General features: G+C 43.1%; 1 protein-coding gene across 1 annotated transcript; it reads right to left on the minus strand.

Annotated features, from left to right (window-relative positions):
* Positions 1-663: 663 nt before the first annotated feature.
* Positions 664-18,954, minus strand: phf21ab (PHD finger protein 21Ab). The gene is made up of 18 exons (XM_071538869.1): positions 18,921-18,954; positions 18,175-18,226; positions 17,713-17,802; positions 16,360-16,392; positions 15,554-15,619; positions 11,133-11,285; positions 9,380-9,616; positions 8,710-8,802; positions 7,476-7,817; positions 7,018-7,131; positions 6,850-6,901; positions 6,515-6,594; positions 4,547-4,607; positions 3,257-3,363; positions 2,656-2,811; positions 2,224-2,299; positions 2,014-2,117; positions 664-1,800 (listed from the first exon to the last, which is right to left on the minus strand). Exons 2-18 carry the CDS (start codon positions 18,214-18,216, stop codon positions 664-666), a joined length of 2,943 nt encoding a protein of 980 aa, XP_071394970.1. The 5' UTR covers positions 18,217-18,226; positions 18,921-18,954.
* Between the last annotated feature and the right edge of the window lie 899 nt (positions 18,955-19,853).

Below are 19,853 nucleotides of genomic sequence, written 5' to 3' on the forward strand. Positions count from 1 at the left end.
ATACGGGAGGTTAGGGCTGTTGGTTGAGAAGGTAAGTTGGGGACAATGGTTGATGGGAATGTTAGGGTTGTTGGATGATAGGGGAGTTTAGTCATATTAGGGTGTTGGTCACATTATGTTGGCTGAGAAGAGAGGGGATGAACAACGTTGCCGCTTAGACCAGAACCCTCTGACAGACGTTTGGTTCCATGTTGAAATGAACCTCTCCCCATTCCATTAGAGCCCGTCTCCCTACCCAACTGAACCCGTCTCCCTACCCATCTGAACCCGTCTCCCTACCCGACTGAACCCGTCTCCCTACCCCATCAGAGCCTGTCTCCCCACCCTATCAGAGAACATGGGGGCCACTATAACAGGCACACACTGGTGTGATGATGAATTAAATCTCCCTTTGAGCATTCCCACCACTGACTTCTATCACTAATTGGCATGATGACACTGGTACATAAGCCTCCCTTTACCCCATCTCTGTGGGTGGAATAGCCTACATCTTCCCAGGGCCATGTGACTTGGGCTGTATATCTACCATTGACACAGTCTGACAATACAATGCAAACAAACAACATTTATACAGATTGGCAACTTCAGGGCACCGTAAGGTGCAAGCAAAAGTCTTTTTTTTAATATATATGTTTGAATTCCCGCAACTCAAGAGACATAGCATTACTTTTTATTGTCCAAACTGCTGACAAGAGCTGGCAAAGAATGCTGGGAAGGTTCTGAGGTTTTGCTGTTGTTGGTGTTGCTGCCGTCACTGTCAGTGACCTCTTCCTGTTTCTTCTCCACCGCTGTCTCTGGACTGTTAACGGCAGCCATCTTGTTCTCAGAGTTGGTGGTAGCGTTGGTAGTGCAGCTTCCTGCTGGGCTGCGGTCAGGGCAGGCCGGCTCTGCGGTGCCGTTGGTAGTGGCAACAGTCGCAACCACTGAGGAACTGGCAATGTCAACCACCGGAGCTGCCTCAGTCTCTGCCTTGGCCTCCTCCTCAGCCTGGAGACCAGCCCCTGTCTTACCCCCAACCCCTACCCCTGCCCCAACCCCAGGCCCTGTCTTACTCCCTGCCCCTGCCCCTGCCCCAACCCCAGGCCCTGTCTTACTCCCTGCCCCTGCCCCAACCCCAGGCCCTGTCTTACTCCCTGCTCCTGCCCCAACCCCAGGCCCTGTCTTACTCCCTGCTCCTGCCCCAACCCCAGGCCCTGTCTTACTCCCTGCTCCTGCCCCAACCCCAGGCCCTGTCTTACCCCCTGCGCCAGGCCCAGCCCCAGCAGGGCTGTTAGCTGCTATAACGGCGCTGTCCTCTAGGACAGGCTGGCCATCGGTGTCTCCTCCTGGTGCTCCTCCTGGTGTTCCTCCTGGTGCTCCTCCTGGTGCTCCTCCTGGTGCTCCTCCTGGTGTTCCTCCTGGTGCTCCTCCTGGTGCTCCTCCTGGTGCTCCTCCTGGTGCTCCTCCGGGTGCTCCTCCGGGTGCTCCTCCGGGTGTTCCTCCTGGTGCTGCTCCTGGTGCTGCTCCAGTCTGGTTGCTCCCAGCAGCTCCATGCTCTTCCTGTTTCCTGGTTCCATCAGCGTTGCTGCTGGCTGAGGAGCTCCCAGCCTTCACTTTCTCCACAGAGTTAACTTCTGGTGCAGGTTCAGAGCTGATCACACCTTCTGGCACTCTGGCACTAGCATCTGTCCCTTCTGTCTCTACTAGAGCCTGGTTGAAGTTGAAGGCTTGGATGAGGCGAATCAGGTGTTTCACTTTCTCCAGGGAAAGCTGCATCTCTTTCTGACGAGCCAGGATGGTGTTTTTGGTGTCCATGCATTTCTAATGGAAGGAGGAAAGCAGGCTTGGATTTGATACAAGACACTACATGTTATTTTGGAAAGAATTTATCTGAGTTCCTATGCTCCTGGATTTATTCCAATTTTTAATATTACTAGCACTCAATGTAATCACCAGATACCAGCTCTGTTTTTTGGGAGACCTGTGGTATCTTACTGGTATGGTGTTGCTGAGCTGTTTGACTGTGATTCTTACCGTTATGGAGTTACTGAGCTGTTTGACTCTCTGTTCAAGCTGCTCCCGCTCCAGTTTCAGTTCAGAACTCCATTTCATCAGCTTCTGTTTCTCCTCTTCTTTAGCTGCAGCAGAGCACAACAAAACACAAAGTAAACTGTTAATCTCTCCATTGCAATGTCCACATTTATTCAACTAGAAGTTAGAGTAAAGAAGAGATACTAATGTCACCTTCTTTGTAAGCAATGTAGGAGTGAACAATAGCCAGGGTACCAGGCCATGGAATGGCTTCTTCTTTTTTCAGAATCTGGAGAGAAAAGCTTGGAGTTGTCATGGTAGCTGGGACATAGAAAGGTCTGAGGAGGACAATCTAGCCGCCACCCTGTGGTGAGGCCAGGAAGAACAGGCAATGGAGTGGATGGATGTGAGATGTCAATCTTCACTAACAGAATGAATGGGACAGAAGCACAAAAAACAATACTGCATCATGTATACGCTTACAAAGGATTGAACAGTCCTAAGTTCAGGACATTGTGGCAGAAGGCTGATCAGAAGAAGCAATTCTACAGTCAAATACAGCTATTGGCCCTGACCTTCTCTGGACTGCTCTACCCCCTTCCCCCTGTCTCAGGATCAGTCCGTACGTAGGGCTGCTGCGGTTACCTGATCTTGACATTTTGGACAGATCCACATGCCTTTAGGAATGGTTTTCAGGGGTGGATCCAGGCAGTCCAGATGATAAACACGTGAACACGTGTCGCACATGAGCAACTGGCCACTGCGTCTGCACACAGTGCAGAAATCCTCATGGATGTCTCCCTGTGAGGAAGAATTGGACCAATCAGTTTCCCTGCCCATCTGGGCCCCACCAATCATCTGTGGAGAGGCAAGGCAGGGGGAGGTACCATGGTTTGGTTTGGTTTAAGGTTGGCCATCTTTTGAAGTCTAATGGTTATGGTGTGTTAATTCAATTAGCCATCTGGCCCATTTCAAAAGACACTTGACATTTAGAAGTTAGAATGTGTTCCGACTAGTAGATATTAATGGATGCTCTGGGCTACAGGACACTGTTCACTTTGTAAGGCTGAATCAAACTGAAAAATCAACTGATGACTGATGATTATCCAATGGAGACGACAAACCAAATGGATGTGTTTGTGGAGGTCTTGGGGTGCAAGATGATTGAAAGAGTTACTGGGCCAATAGGACTGTGTGTGATGGGGTTCCAACCCTCTGATTTGTCCGTCTCCCCCATGTTACTTACATCCCCAGAGCTGGGGCTGGGCAGGGGGAGGGGATGGACGGGGCTGGAGGGGGAGGTCGGGGTGAGGCTGCCCAGCTCCGGGACGCTGCTGTATTTGGGTGGGCGACCTGGGTGAAATGAGACAGACAACAAAGACGGAAAACAAAGAAAAAAGAAAGATGGAGAGGGGGGAAAAAACAACAGTCTGTATGACATACCTTGGAAAGGGAGTCTTCGTTGGCTAGCATGAGACAGGGGAGCGGTAGGGAGGAAGAGGAGGAAGAGGAGGAGGAGTCAGAAGCACAGACAGCAGTGTTAGTGCAGGAGAATGGCTCCATGCAAGCCAAAGCCAAGCATTACTAGAACCTACTGCAGCTGTCTATGAAGGGGCTGGCAGATGGATGTGTGTCAGATGTTAACATACCTCAGTACAACTCATCTCATTTTCATGACATTTTATATCTCAGTAACTTATCCACACTCAATTTGTTGTAGGCTGTTCTAGGGATCAAACTTGCCTCCCTGCTGCCCATGTTTCACTAAAATACACAAATACAAACTTAAATTTCCAGTTGCTCCACTTCATATGAGGCTAATGATATGATAAAATCTGACACAGTGAGTTACACTTGATTTCAAACTTTCTACTTTCTACTGAAAACCTCCTGAGAACAATTCAAACATGTTAGCATTAAACCTCTCACTGGTCTTAAATACATTAAACCTCATTGGTATAAAGTTAGATATTAAACCTCACTGTTATTACGTTAGACATTAAACCTCGCTGGTATTGAGTTAAGACATTTAACCTTGTTGTTATTAAGTTAGACATTAAACCTCACTGGTATTAAGTTAGACATTAGACATAAAACCTCGATGGTCTTTGGTTAGACATCAAACCTCACTGAAGCGACAGGATTCAGCAAGCAGGGGAAGGAGGGAAGATTTGTTTTACAGCATTTTACTGAGCAACACATCAGTCACTATCCTACTATATATACACTAGTTTCTATTCTAGTGTATCTCTACAAGTTCCTGCTGTCTCTACCAGTATCTCCACTAGTCTGTTCTAGCGTATCTCTACCAGTTTCTATTCAACAAAATCTTTAACAGTCTCTATTCTACTGTATCTCTACTGTCAATACTAGTCTCTATTCTACCGTATCTGCTGGTCTCTGTTCTACTGCATCTCTACCAGTCTCTATTGCCCTGTAACTCTACCATTCTCTGTTCTGTATCTCTACCAGTCTCTAGTCTGTCTCCACCAGTCCACAGTGGTCTCTGACCAGTAGACCAGTATTTCATACGGACCTCTCTTCCTGGTCCCCTGATGGAGAGGGCTGTTCAGGTAACTCACTGCACTCTTTTTCCTCTGCAACACAAAGTAGAAAAAATAAATAACGGGTTAATGAAATGTTAATGTGATTTAAGATATCAGTCCAAGTCTGTCTCTCATTTACAGTTTTTCCCCAAATGTTTGTAGAGGTGCCCTGCTGCATTCCTGAGCACCTCCAATAACATCAGAAAAATAATATAATTTTTTTTTCCAATAAAACCTCAGACTCAGGCCTTGATCTATTTGGGTGTTTATTTAAGAAGAAAATCATGTACTTCCAAGACCATTCATTCATTTTCAATGATGAATAATTCCTTTTGAGGCCTTGTTTTATTTTTCTGGAAACTGTTAAATATACACTCTCCAGAGTGAAATTTAGCAAACAGTCAGCAATAATACGTGTGTGTGTGTGTGCGTGTGTGTGTGTGTGTGTTTTAATGATTCCATGCAGCATGTGCAAAGCAAAGCCACCATCAATAGTGGCTTTAGATGCCTCTACTGGCTTATAAAATATTAAACTGCACATCACACCAATTACCCAGCCTTGCTTGACTTAGCAAAACCACTGTGTTGTGATAATTATTTACGCAGCTTCTCGCCCCGTCCCTCTGAGACACTTAGCACCTCCACTAACTACTTTCCTGGGGGAAACCCTGATTTGTGTATGTATGTAAATGTCATTTAAATTGCTTAAAATATGGATGCAGGATCAATTTGTCTTTTTGCCCCATTCCTTAAAGTATGTTTGTTGGCTAAGAGAGGGCAGTGTAAAATGTTTGGAACCCAGTGGGAGTTTGGTTCCTTAAGGAAATCCAAGAAAACTGCCTGGTCATTTGTTAAGGTCTAAAAAACCTGAGCGCACCGTACGGACAAAACCTCACATCAATATTCTTTTTGCCAAGTACTGCAAATGCAAACAGACTTGGGACTGATGTGAGCAGATTCTGAGGTGATTTCTTGCTGAGTGAACAGAGACTAGCTGATGTAGTTCAGTGACGCTGAAGGCAGAGATGTGGACTCGAGTCATTGTGACTTGGACTCGAGTCGCTGTTTTGATGACTTGCAACTTGACAGAAAATAAATGACTTGAGACTTGACTTGGACTTGGAAGTTAAAGACTCGTGACTTAACTTGACTTGAGACTCGAATGACTTGTTTGTGTTTATTCTATGTTTTCATTTTAAATATTAAATATTAAAATGTTCAACGTTGTCAATGTTCACATTACAAGTGTCTGTAGTGTGTAACGTTACCCGCGCACACTGGGAATGGCATTGTCCTGATTGGATGACGACCCTGTCAGTCAAGCTTCTCACTACCTGACGTTTTTTTCAATGAGAAGCACTCGTTAGTCGTTACACCCTCCCGCTCTAGACTATTTTGTATTTCTGGTGGTTACACACACACAGTATGATCAGATCTTTATACGGTCTATGGATCAGATCAGATCATCGTCATCATGGCGGCCGCGACTGTGCCAAGAGTCGTCGCTTTCGGATTCAAAAATTTCACATGTGAAGGAAAAAGGTGAACTGCTGAATGCCAGACCTGCTCATCAAAGATTTCTGACAGCCAGACTACAACATCAAACTTAGTTTGTCAGTTGAAGACTCATTCGGATCGGTAAGTGTCTGTGAGGCCTGATGTTAGCTAACGTTAGCCAGATACAATCAATAACCAACCAATAATATCATTATAAGACAGGTACTATTGCCTTGTCTTTTCTCTTTATAAAGACCGGATACTGCAGGTAAGACTGCAGTATCTTGGGGGGAAAAAAAAGTGACTTGACTTGGGACTTGACTTGCCTTAACTAAGGACTCGACTCGACTTGACATAACCTGTGACTTGACTTGACTTCACTTGCCCAAGAAAAAATGACTTGCTTGAATTGCTTGAGACTTGGACCAAATGACTTGAGTCACATGTGAAGGTGTGTGTACCTCAGGTTCAAACACAGCGCCGCTGTACACTGGGTTGGCCGTTGTTCTCCGCTTCCGCTCCTGCCGCTTGCTCTGGATTTCTGCAATAAAGACAACAGGCTTTTAATGCAGAAAACACAGGACATAAGGGGAGGAGCCTATACATGACTGACAGCTGCTTGAGGACATAAGGGGAGGAGCCTACACATGACTGACAGCTGCTTGAGGACATAAGGGGAGGAGCCTCCATGTGACTGACAGCAAGATGAGGACATAAGGGGAGGAGCCTCCATATGACTGACAACTACATAAGGACATAAGGGGAGGAGCCTCTAGCCATCCAACCAATCACTTACCCTCCAAATGGTCATGTGTTACAAGTCCCAGGGACACCATGAAGGCCAGTTTCTAGAAGGAAAAACATAACCGTTTTATCATCATGTGCCACACACATTATGTCAATCACCACACACTCACCAAACCCCGGCATCTGTCAATCACCATACACTCAATCTGTCAATCACCTGTGGGTTCTCCTCTTTCTTGGGTCTGGGAGGCGGAGACAAAGGAGGAGTGGAGGAGGAGGACGGGAGGCTGACTAAGACCTTCTGCTCTGCTCCCCCACCTCCTTTAACAGTCTGCTGAGAGGAGAAGGGAGCAGGAGATAAGAGGAGGAGGAGGAGGAAGACAGGAAGGGAGGGAGGAGACGACAACAGCTCTGATTATGGAGGAACTTGTATGTTTAGATGATTCAAACTGATGAATGAAAGAGGCCGTCCAACTCTAACATTGACCTCTCAGCACTGTGTGGTGTGTAGTAACAACTATTTCAACAACAACAACAATCTCCCATATGCATTTATTTGATATTAGTCAGGGGAGAAAAACTTCTGTTTGTTGAACTGTCTGATAGTTTCCTGTTAACTACCAAGTATTTAAAGCCCTGGGAAAGAGGATTTGCCTCCTCAGTCTGCACACTCACCTTGGGGTCAGAGGTCAGGCTGCTGATCTGGATTGGCTGGGCGGGAATGGGGGCGGGGCTAGGGGTGGGGTTGGGTGCATGGGCCGGGCTGGCGAGGCGGGTGGGGGCGGCAGAGACAGGCGTGGTGATGACGATGCCCGTTAGCGGGGTGGAGCCGGTCTTGCCGCAGGGCTGTCCGTTAACGATGCGGACCTGGTGAATGGGAGCCGCCGAGGGCAACGAGGACGACAGCTTGGTGGCCAACATCACGGGCCTCTGGAGCAGCTGGGGGGCCGCCATCATGGGAGGGGGCGGGGCCGGGGCGATAGGGACGTTGGTGGGTGCGGCAGGTTTGGGCCTGACCTGATGACAACAGACAGCCACTCAGAGAAAACCACCAAAACCACCAGACTCTTCAGACTGAAGACACTGCTAGGTAATGCCAGTGTGGAGCTCTGCCTGAGTCTGACTGCTCTCCTCCTACTGTATAGGGCTGACTGATACTAGTACTACTACTACTACTACTACTGCTGTTACTACTACTACTACTGCTACGACTATTACTAATACTGCCACAGCTGCTACTACTACTACTACTACTACTGCTACGACTATTACTACTGCTTTTACTGTTACTAATACTGCCACAGCTGCTACTACTACTACTACTACTACTACTAGTGCTACTGCTACTACTACTTCTACTACTACTATTTCTACCACTACTACTAAAATACTACAACTACTGCTATTATTGCTGCCACTACTACTACTACTACTACTACTACGATCCCACTACTACTAGCCAGCCAGGCAGAGCTCCCAGTGGCATTACTCCCCACAGGGAAACATCACCGACACTGTTCCACTCAGGGTTAAAACACACCAACAGCCAGGAACACAAAACACCAAGAAGCTGCAGGAAAACAAGCTCTCACCACAAACGCAAACATACACACACACGCACACACACGCACACACACACACACACACACAAAACCAGGCAGGAAACCTTCAACAACACAGAGCTTATTCACAGTTCAGTTGGAAAATTAAAAAAGCACAACAAGAGGAGAAGAGATGAGTAGAGGCAGCACAGAGCAAACAATGTTTTAGTGCCATGGAGCAAGGCATGAGCGTTTGCTTTGGTGCACTGCTGCCCTCTGCTGCAGAAGAGAGCAAGTCGCCTCATGTGGGCCACACACACTGATTGGTGGGGGATTAGGGTTTGGAGGCGGGTCTTACAGGGACGCACCTGTGGCTGAAAGGTGGGTCGAGGCGTCAGTCTAGGAGGAGGGACAAACTGAGGAACTTTGATTGGCTGGGCGGTGGTGGTGGTGGCCTGCACCTGAGACAAAACCACAGCAGATTGTGGATCTGTACTGCTGTTAGATTGACATGTCCACTGCTGTTAGATTGACATGTCCACTGCTGTTAGATTGACATGTCCACTGCTGTTAGACTGACATGTCCACTGCTGTTAGACTGACATGTCCACTGCTGTTAGACTGACATGTCCACTGCTGTTAGACTGATATGTCCACTGCTGTTAGACTGATATGTCCACTGCTGTTAGATAACATCTCCACTGTAGAGGATTGTTACTGGTGTTGGTTTGACAGCCCTACTGGTCAGAGGACTGTTACTGGTACTGTCAGTCTGGCTGCTAAAAGGCCACCACTCACACCACAGCCTGCTCTTGCACTTTCCATGTGAACAGAGAAACATCCTTCACTTAGAGCAGGGACACGTCCCGTTGTAGAAACCCCTCTAAACACTGTTTTAACCTGACGGGTCTGCAGAAAGTTGTCAAAGTTATCATCTAAATTCATTAACTCTGCTCGGCTCTATAGATGTGAAGACATATTTTGCAAAAAGTCGATAGCAGATGATCGGACAGCGAAAAAGGAACCGGAGGGTCTTACCACCATGGCGTTCTTGGACACCAGTCGCACAGGCTCTGAGCTCTGATTGGTCAGCTTGCTGGCCACCTGGAGGTTGATGGGAGCGTTCTGCGAGTCGGGTTTGGTGATAGCTGTGGTTACCATAGCAACAGTGGGTGGGCGTTGTGGCAGGACTGAGGCGGGCAGGGCGGGCGTGGCGGCAGCTTTCAGCACCAGAGGTAGAGTCTTAGTGGTGAGGACCGGCGTGACGGTCAGGGTCTGCTGAGGGCCGAGGACACCAGAGACAGAGCAGAGGGACGGGTTACAGGAACGATCTTACACTGTGATATATCATTTATCTGTGATATTTAATGCATTCCAGGAGTTATTTTGTGATGAAGAGTTGTAATTAACTTTTTTAGTGAACCCACTTTCCCTCAACCTGCCTCGTTTACTTCAGTTACTGATTTCCTGCGTTTCCCAGAATGCCTTTCGACAAGAGAATGGGTTGTGAACTTGTTGCATTCAACTGTGAGTGTGAGTTATACATGTAGGTGCAGAAATTGGTCTCGCTCCACTTCTACGATGGATTTCTCCCTGTATGATTGTTGAACGACGGTGCAAAACCAAAACATGACGTTTACGTTGATGTTTTAGATCGCTGAAACATTTTCTGATATCGAACTACATCCTAGGGCTGGGCGATATGGACAAAATCAAATATCACAATATTTTTGACCAAATACCTCGATATCGATATTGCGACAATATTGTAGGGATGACTATTGGTGCTTTCACAAAATATTTACACAATGAGATTTTTGATAAATAATCATCAGTAATGTGGATATAATGACTAAGTGGGTAAAGGCAAATAATAGAACAGCTAGAACAGTCTGGTAAGTTCAGAAAATGACATCACTTTACTGTAATGCAGCCTTTAACACCAGGAAAAGACAACACTTATGCCAGATCACGATATTACGATATCCAAAATCTAAGACGATATCTAGTCTCATATCACGATATGGATATAATATTGATATATTGCCCAGCCCTACTACATCCATATCAAACTTGTAGCTGCTGGAAATATCTGGAGGTGACGTCACCTTGTCTACGATTGGCCAGTTATCCATTAAGTAGAAAAATACACCAAACAACTAAATGGACCCAGGAATGCAAAGTACACCACCAACAGCTGTTGTTTAAACAGTATTTAAATGCTTTAGGTTGAACTATTCCTTTAACCCATGAGACAGAGCAGAAGGGCAAGTTAACCCAGGAGTCTGACTCAGCATTGAGGACACAGTCAATCAAACCAATTCAGCCAATGGGGATGCAGGACTTTACATCCTTTTTATCCAATCAGAGAGTGATGCTGTCTGAGCAGAGAGCATGGTTTTCAGAAAGTCTTGAAAATGGGCTGGAGAAATGAAAACCAACGCTGGCTCCGTCTGTTCCTGAGGCATTCCTCATTCAGTTTCACATTTACAAAGATAAAATTATTTCTCATAAATAATTAGCTGCATGAAATGTACCAGAACAGTTTGTTGGAATAGATGTTATATAAGCTGTAACATATGACAAAGTTCAATGCAATAAAACATTATTAAAGACTCAATTTAGTCTTGGCAGCCCTTGAGTCATTACAATTAATAAAGGAAGATTGTTTTGTTTTTTTAAATTGAATCCCTATTCTGTTTAATTGAGTGTACTGTGCAATTTCCTCTGTGATCATATGAGTCGTGTGTGTGTGTGTGTGTGTGTGTGTGTGTGTGTGTGTGTGTGTTACCTGCTGCAGTCCTGCAGGTATGGGCTGGCTCTGCAGCAGGTTGGTCGGCTTGGTGTCGCCTCCTACTGGAGGAGTCTGGACCTGCAGCTGCAGCTTCGCCTCTGGCTCCTGCTTCACTAACAGCTCCTTCCTCAGCTGCTCCACCACCTTTTTCTGAAGAGGAGGAGAGGAGAGGAGGAGAAGGAGGAAGAGGAGGAAGAGGAGAGGAGACGAGAGGAGGGTCAGAGGTCACAACACCCAGATGATATTCCTATAACCCTAGAATGATCACAGATGACAGAGAAGTGCTAGGAAAGACATAAGAGCCGGGAATAAATGGCAGAAACGTTTTTTTTTTTTTTTAAACAAAGATTTTCAGTCTACATAGAGGAGGAAGTGAAATGTCTCTGGTATCACTGGTTTCCAGTCCTGTGTGGCGCTCGTCTTCTTTTTCAGATGTCAAATCTGAGCCAACTCTGACCTTTGACCTTTTGCCTCCACACCAGGCCGAGTTCTCACAAAAGAAGATATGGAAAAGTAGCATCCACATTAGAGCTTCACCAAACATTTATTCTGATGATTATTCTGATGATTATGGTGATTAATCAATGCCATTGGGTCTGAAGTAACGTTAATATATCTATTACTATTACTCGCTACTACAACTACTGCTGATACTACATGAGCTTCAGATAGCTGACTGCAGTAGTACTTGTTCAGAGCTCTGCAGTGCACAAATCTTTGGCTTAAACATTACGTATGTTTTATTAACTTGTCATAATTAAAATATTGCCTCTAAAGCCCCAACCACCGATACTAACGCTACAGTAACCTAACAGATTTACACTTACTGTGAAGATGCTCTGCCTTCTTCCACACAGACATATTTTATTTTCATATGCTAAAGCAGAACAATCAAACCAACCAGAGATAGTCAAAATAGCACTGGAAGTAAGCTAATTTGCCTTCAAAATGAATATTAGACACTTACAGTACCAGAGCTCCCATTCTACAGCTTTTAGTAACAGTTCTGCCATAGCTATAGATTAAAATATACTTATACTACACAATAATAAACTCAAAGTTGCCTGGTATGTTTAATGATTGAGTAAGAGATTAGCAATTGCATTTTCATTTAGCACCGATTCCTCCTTAGACGATACTTCATTTTCATTTTGTAAATCGCTGCAACGTACGTCATTCCTCATTATTGTTTTATTTTTAAAATTCAGACTGGATATCCATTTTTTTTTTATTTTGGCTGGTTTGACACAGGTTGAGCAAGCTTGTTGTGCTGCTGTCATCATCAAGTCTATCATGTTACTACACTCCCATACTTTGCTGCACTTCAGTCTTTATTTTGAAGGCTGCATGACAACTCGTCATTCTCACAGCTGCTGCATCAGCCATTTTCAACGAGAAGTGAGGGGGAAACAGGCTCGAGTATCTGACAACGAATCAACAGCAGGAAATACTAATCAATTATTTTTTTATTGTCGATATTGTCAATACTGTTGAATAATGGTTGCAGCACTGCTAAAATACTCATTATGTGAATCTAGAAGAGATGAGAAAAGCTCAAACACATCCTACAAATATCTGCCAACACTAACTGTACCAACAGAACATAATACACATGTTAACGTAGTAATGTACGCTATAATTCAGGCCACAAAGTAATGCAGACGTCAATGCACGCACACACACACACACACACACACACACACACACACAAAGCTGGTGTTGACGTATGAATTCAGAATCAAAAGATCAAGCCTATCTGTTGCTTAGCAACAGTTGATTCTCAAGCAGAAACTTAATGCAGTCACATACAGTACCATCTTAAAGAGGCCTACCAAGAAAAACAGTATGGGAGTTTGGGGAAAAATACCACTAAGGTTACTGGTGTGAGCACAGCCAACTGGAGTCTGCCTGGTTAACCCCTCAGAGGGCCGTCTGAGCACATGAAATCATATCATGTCTTACTGCTGTACAAGAACTTAACATGCTGATAACTGATAAGTGACTTTTTATTGCTCAATCTTGGGCTGTTGACTCCCTGGCTGGTCCTATCAACTAATGTTTACCCGTACGGTTTGTTATGGTTTGTTATGTCTTTATTTTGAGTTCTAACTGCAAACCCTGTCTGCAAGCCAAATTTCCCTCACGGACAGTTAGAATTGAATTACCACCTAATGAAACAACAACCCTAGGGTCTCTGTATCTCTATCACTTACTGCACCAGTATATTGCATTCAGAAATAGTTAAACAAATAATGTAACCAATTTTCTGTCATTTCATTCTAGTTGTGTTATTTATTTTCCTTTCATGGATGTCTGGCTATGTACAGTGTTTATATGTGTATGTCTGGTATTTGGGGGTGATTCGATTAAGTTTCCTTTTCTTTTTCTGTTGGACCTGTTTGGACCTGTGATATAATGTGAAAAATTACAATAAAAAGACCCCGATCAAAAAGAAATAGTTAAACAACTTGACAATTTCATTTGAAGAAATGAGCAGAATCATAGAAGCCAGAGTCCAGGGCTAAAAGTTGAGAGCTTAGAAAATCCTGTCTTCATTCACAGAATTAAAAGTGTCGTCTGACAACAGCTGAGTAGAAGAAGGCATGTTCCTCAACAGGAGCTGTTTCAGTAAAACAGTCTGCAGGTATGTGGCCAGTTGGAACTTGTCTACAGACCAGAGCAGCACCTTCCAGGCCTCATTTACATCATTACAAACAGCCGGTCTGTGCAAGTCATTCAGAAAGTATTCAGCCCTCTTGACCTTTTGCACAGTGTGCAGAGCTACAACGGGCTTCACTTCAACTGTATTTGCTCATGGGAACAAGATGCACTCACTTGATCTGGTTGATGTTGCTCAGACTGCATCAAAGGGTTTATCAACAGGCTTTTGCTTTCAACGTGATGTGTCTTTCCTGCTCGTAAAGCTAATAGTCACTCCAATATAACTCAATGGGGATTTGATGGTGTAGGTACAGTCAGTGTGCACAGGAGTGTAACGGGATGCCAAAAACACAACACTCTGGTTTTGGTTTCATTATGACTAATCTAATGATTGCAGCAACAACAGGCCAACAGCTAAGCCATTTCTGGCTGCTGGTTAAACTGCCATGTAAAGTAAAAGTAATATTAACTCAGATGCGTCATCCCACATTCTAGAAACTTAAGAATAGATGTTAAAGATTACAAAATTAAACTACTGGTTGGTAGTGTCAAAAGCTTTATTCTTTTGCAACAAGGGAACTTAATCTGTCTGCTAAAGCTCTGTCTCTGTGTGGGCTACACAGGCAACCAGGAACCATCATTAAAATCACTTTTAGTTAACAAGGTAGACGAATTTTCACCCTGAACTTGTTGTCAACCCTCCATAATTCTGGGTTGTAGCCGTATAATTTTGTGCTGCTTCTATCTCCTAGGAAAGTGAAAGCTAACACTGGAGTTAGAGCATTTTCCCTCATAAAACCATAAACACATCGCTGTTGTTGTGTGAAAGCTTTGTCACTCTGATTTTGGTGATTTTCATGTTTTCACTTCAACTGAAGGATTACATGCATCCCATTTTTTATATTAGCATCACCAAAAATGAAGTCATAGCGCTCCCTGGGTAATTTGGTGTGAATGTTGCATGCTGAAGTCTGGACATGGAGACAAAATTTTGCTGTGATTTTCTGAAACCACCTGGAGTTTTAGGACATTATGTAATTGGTCCACATTAAGAAAGAAAAACCCAACTTTCTATTTTTACTAATAGTTCCCCTAATTTATCTTTACTCTACGTTCAGAGACATCCACTTCTGGCATTTACACACCTGACACCTTATGGCACCTTATGAGACCTGTTAGTCTTATCAAAATAGCTTTGAACAACAACAATAATGCTAATAATAATAATAATAACAATAATGATGAACCTGTAGCGCTTATCTAAAAGCAGAGTTTACAAAGTGCTTTACAGGAAGGCATAAAAACAAGAATAGTAACATATGTAGGGAGGAGATAAAAATAGGAAACTCATTAAAAAACGTGGTTAAAAATAAACACACAAAAAACACACAAAAAAAACAACATGGGGAACAACAAAAGATTAAAAAGTGTGCAGAATCAAAACCAGTAACATGAAAGACTCTTGAGGAGTGATATAAAAGATGCTGGTGAGTCTAAGTGCGTCAGGCAGGATTGTCAGGATGCCAACACACACTCCTGGTTAACTGGTTAGCTCAGCGCTTCTCAAACCCTGCACAGTCATTCCCTATTTCAGCTTAGAAAACTCTTTACCCTCCTGCAGACAGACGGCACTTCATATCTGCCGAGCTCCTCATTAACAGTCGATTTGACAAGATCCACTCTAAAGACCAGCTCCCCGTGTCTGACAAGCCGCATGTGTGTGTGTGTGTGTGTGTGTGTGTTGGATGGCGAAGTACCTGCTTCTCGCTGAGTGCTGTGATCTTTGCTTGAAGTTCGTGGAGCTGCTTCTTCAGATCTGCGTTCTGAAAATGAGATCGTGTTAGTTGGTTCCAAACCAAGTTCATGTAAGACTTTCAAAACTGAACCTAATTAATGGATCAGAATTTCCCTCTAGATAACTAGAATGATTATCTGGTGCAAACTGGTGTAAACCCAGTCTGGTGTTTGTAAACTGGTATAAACCCAGTGTGGTGTTTGCAAACTGGTGTAAACCCGGTCTAGGGTTTGTTAAACTGGTGTAAACCCAGTCTGGTGTTTGTAAACTGGTGTAAACCCAGTCTGGTGTTTCATGTTCTGAAGCACACAACACACACTGGTGATGAAACAACACATTTACTAAGATCCCTAGCTAGACAGACAGGTAGACACACAGACAGACAGACACACATGCAGACAGACAGGCAGTGTGCTATCAGTCATTAATTCCATTATTAGTAATGTTAGTGCAGCCTGAGTCAAACCAAACACTGATTTGCATGAAAAATCCCACATAGTGAAGAAGACAACAACTCACAAGAATGGACCGCCACCCTTTTAGCAGAAAATGCTCACTTTAATAGCATTGTGTCTAAACATGGTTTAGTTTAATGTCAAAGCACAACAAAGTGAGCATTATGTATTAAAAGGGAAGATTGTGGTGTCCGTCCATCCTCACTATGTGGGATTTTTCATGCAGATCTGACTACTTTTTGACAAGGAGCCCTATCCCAAAAAAGGCCGTTCTGTTGCGCCGGCACTAAAATTAAACATCTGGTTTGTTTACCTGGGGGTCCTGCTTCATCTGGGCGACCAGTTTCTACAAACAAGACAGGAGACAGTCAGAAAACCACGGTCCACAGCGACACCTAGTGGTCAAGACTGGGAACTACAGCCAGATAACTGGACCCTGTTCAGTCAGGATGTGGATGTACAACACCATTCCTCTGATGGGCAATATCATTTTCAAATAACAAACATATGTAACTGAGAAACTTATTTAAAATTAGAATTAATAAATGTATTATATAAGTTAGAAAACACAACAATTCAGAATTATACATATATGTTAGTCAGATCAAAGAGAATAAAAGCAGGCTTGTATCAGAGCGGCAGGATCCATCTCGTCTTAACCTAAACATTTCTTCTGGCTGGTTAGTTGCTGTCCCATGAAGTCAGACGACAGTTTAGTAGCTCGGCTATCCAATCAGAACCAAAAACACAGATTCTTTGACATTTAGAGATCTGAAAACAATCCAATAGCCAGTGACAGCAGAGTGGCTGACCGCTCTGAGAGGACATGACTGGCCACTGTGCCAAATCTGGCTAATGGGACTTTAGAGGTGCTAGTCCACCAGGAGTCGCTGGCTGGCTGAACGACCTGAGCCAGTCTACCAAGTCTCAGAAACACTAGTTAACTCAGATTAACACACACTGTCTGGCAGCACAGAGCCATAGCCCGAAGACCAAAACTACAACCAGCAGCCAAACTAACTCTCCTAACTGACTAACCCTCCTAATCCCTTTAAACCAAACTAAACCAGCTAACCCTCCTAACTCAAGTAACCCAACTAAAGCTTTTAAACCAAACTAACCCAACTAAAAACTCCTAACTAAAAAAAAAACCTTACTCACGTAACCCAATTAACCCTCCTTACTGACAAATCTTTTTAACCAAACTAACCCTCCCACCTCCCAACCCAACTAACCTTCCTAATAGGGCCGGGCGATATCGTTGATATCAATATCACAATAAGGATTTTTTCGATATCAATATATATCACAATATGGCTCATGTATGCAAAATCACATATTAGAAAATCTTAATGTTCATCCCATTGAACCGAATGGTAATGTTAGGTGTGATGTCAACTGAAATGTTCAAATAATATTCCTTAAAATGTTTCATACCTCATTTTGTCAGAGTTTTTAGATAAAATGTGCTTGTTATCATCAGTTCAGACAGCAGAATTGTGTGTCATGATATCCCAAAATCACCATATCATCACCATATGATTCCACTGAAAGACCATAAATGATAATGTTGAATTATCGCCCTATTTCCTAACCAAACCAAACCAAACCAAACCAAACCAACCCTCCTAACCTCCTAACCTGGTAACTTAGTAACCGAGTCTACCTGATGGATCTGGATCTCCACTTTCAGAGCCTCCTGTAACGTCTGTAATTCCATCATGGATCCAGTCAGTCTGCCAGCCGATCGATCAGCCTGCACACACACACACACACACACACACACACACACACACACAAAGACAGACACACAGGAGAAGGAGAAAGGTCTAAACAGCTAGTTCAACAGTAATCAGCAGTATCGGGCTGGGATCATGGCTGTTGTCGTAGCAACACTGTTTACAAATTGTGTCAACCATCTCGACATATATGAACTTCCTGTGTGATGCTGACCTCAGTACCTTCCTGACTCGGTCAAACGAGGTCAAAGCATCATTACTGCCACACAGTCTGGAAACACACTATCACTTAACCTTCGGTCTCATTCACCACAACATCCAATTCTCCTTAATATTATAGACACAGTAAATATTATACTATAATGTAGATAATATGACCATGACTTTACCTTAACACCGTCTCCAGTGGGAAAACCATCCAACTGAAGCATTAAAGTGCCGCTGGAAGCAAAACAAAACACAACAGGTCACATGCAACTTTACTTCAGTGGCATTTATATTACATGTAACTACTTCATTATTATTAAAGTAAAACAGGTTACATGTAACCTTACTTTATTATTAATCTAAAACAGGTCATATGTAACTAACTTTACTTCATTATTATTATACTAAAACAGGCTACATGTAACTTTATTATTATTAAAGTAAAACAGGTCATATGTAACTTACTTTATTATGATATGATAACTAAAACAGATTATATGTAACCTTTCTTTGTTATTACTAAACTAAAATAGGTTCTATGTAACTATTTCAGTATTATTGAAATAAAACAGGTTGTATGTAACTTTGCTCCATTATTATTAAACTAAACAAGGTTGTATGTAACTTTACTTTATTATTATAGGTTGTATGTAACTTTATTATTACTAAACTAAACCAGGTTGTATGTAACTTAAATTCACTATCAGACTAAACCAGGTTGTATGTAGTAACTTTGCTCCATTATTATTAAACAAAACCAGGTTGTATGTAACTGTATTTTATTATTATAGGTTGTATGTAACTTTATTATTACTAAACTAAACCAGGTTGTATGTAACTTAAATTCACTGTCAGACTAAAACAGGTTGTATGTAACTTTACTTCGTCTTTCAAAGCACACTCTCGATCCAACAGTAGCGGGACTCACCACCTGGCCGTAGGACTGGACTCCACCCCTCTGCGCCGCCCTGCACAACACAACCAACACACATCACACAGGCCTGTTAGAAACCCAGCCTGGGAGAACCAAGTCAAACCATCCCAACACCCAGAAACACATTTCAGAAGCCAGAAGCTTGTTTTTATACAGAACACAAAACGACAAACCAGAAGGTAAGGTCTACTAACGCAAGTCTTTTCTATGAAGTCTGATTCAACACTATCAAGTAATCCACTAATCTTCTTTCTATAAAGTTTGACTCTACACTACCCATCAACTAAACCACTAGTTTTCTCTCTATAAAGTCTGATTCTACACTACCAATCAACTATACCACTTGTTTTCTTTCTAAAAAGTCTAATTCTTTGTTACCTATCAACTAACACACTCGTTTTCTCTCTATAAAGTCTGATTCTACACTACCAATCAACTAAACAACTAGTTCTTTCTATAAAGTCTGATTTTACGCTACCTATCAACTAAAGCAGTCATTTTCTTTCTATAAATTCTGATTCTACACCATCTATCAACTAAACAACTAGCTCTCTTTCTATAAAGTCTGATTTTACGCTACCTATCAAGTAAACCACTAGTTTTCTCACTATAAAGTCTGATTCTACACTACCTATCAAGTAAATCACTAATTTTCTCTCTATAAAGTCTGATTCTACACTACCTACCAACCAAACAACTAGCCTAGTTTTTCTTTTATAAAGTCTGATTCTATATTACCTACCAACTGAAGCATGTCTCTATACTACATATCAACTAATCCCCACGTTTTCTTTCTGTAAAGTCTGATTCTGTTACCCATCAACTGAACCACTAGTTTTCTTTCTCTAAACTCTGATTCTATGCTACCTATCAGCTAAACTTTTGTTTTATAAAGTCTGATTCTACACTACCTACCGACTGAAGCAT

This window comes from Centroberyx affinis, unplaced genomic scaffold (assembly GCF_046629955.1).
Source record: "Centroberyx affinis isolate AG114_WGS23_722 - 3 ecotype Tasmania unplaced genomic scaffold, CSIRO-AGI_Caff_v1 ptg000200l_1, whole genome shotgun sequence".
Classification (NCBI taxonomy): Eukaryota; Metazoa; Chordata; class Actinopteri; order Beryciformes; family Berycidae; genus Centroberyx; species Centroberyx affinis.

What these genes read in the sequence shown, in the direction of transcription:
- phf21ab (XM_071538869.1), bottom strand. Translation starts at nt 18,216, where the DNA reads ATGCTTCAGTTGGATGGTTTTCCCACTGGAGACGGTGTTAAG. An exon ending in AGAAAGAGGAGAACCCACAG is followed by an intron (nt 6,902 to 7,017) that starts GTGATTGACAGA and finishes TTTTCCTTCTAG; the next exon opens with AAACTGGCCTTCATGGTGTC. An exon ending in CCAGCCCCAGCTCTGGGGAT is followed by an intron (nt 2,812 to 3,256) that starts GTAAGTAACATG and finishes TCTTCCTCACAG; the next exon opens with GGAGACATCCATGAGGATTT.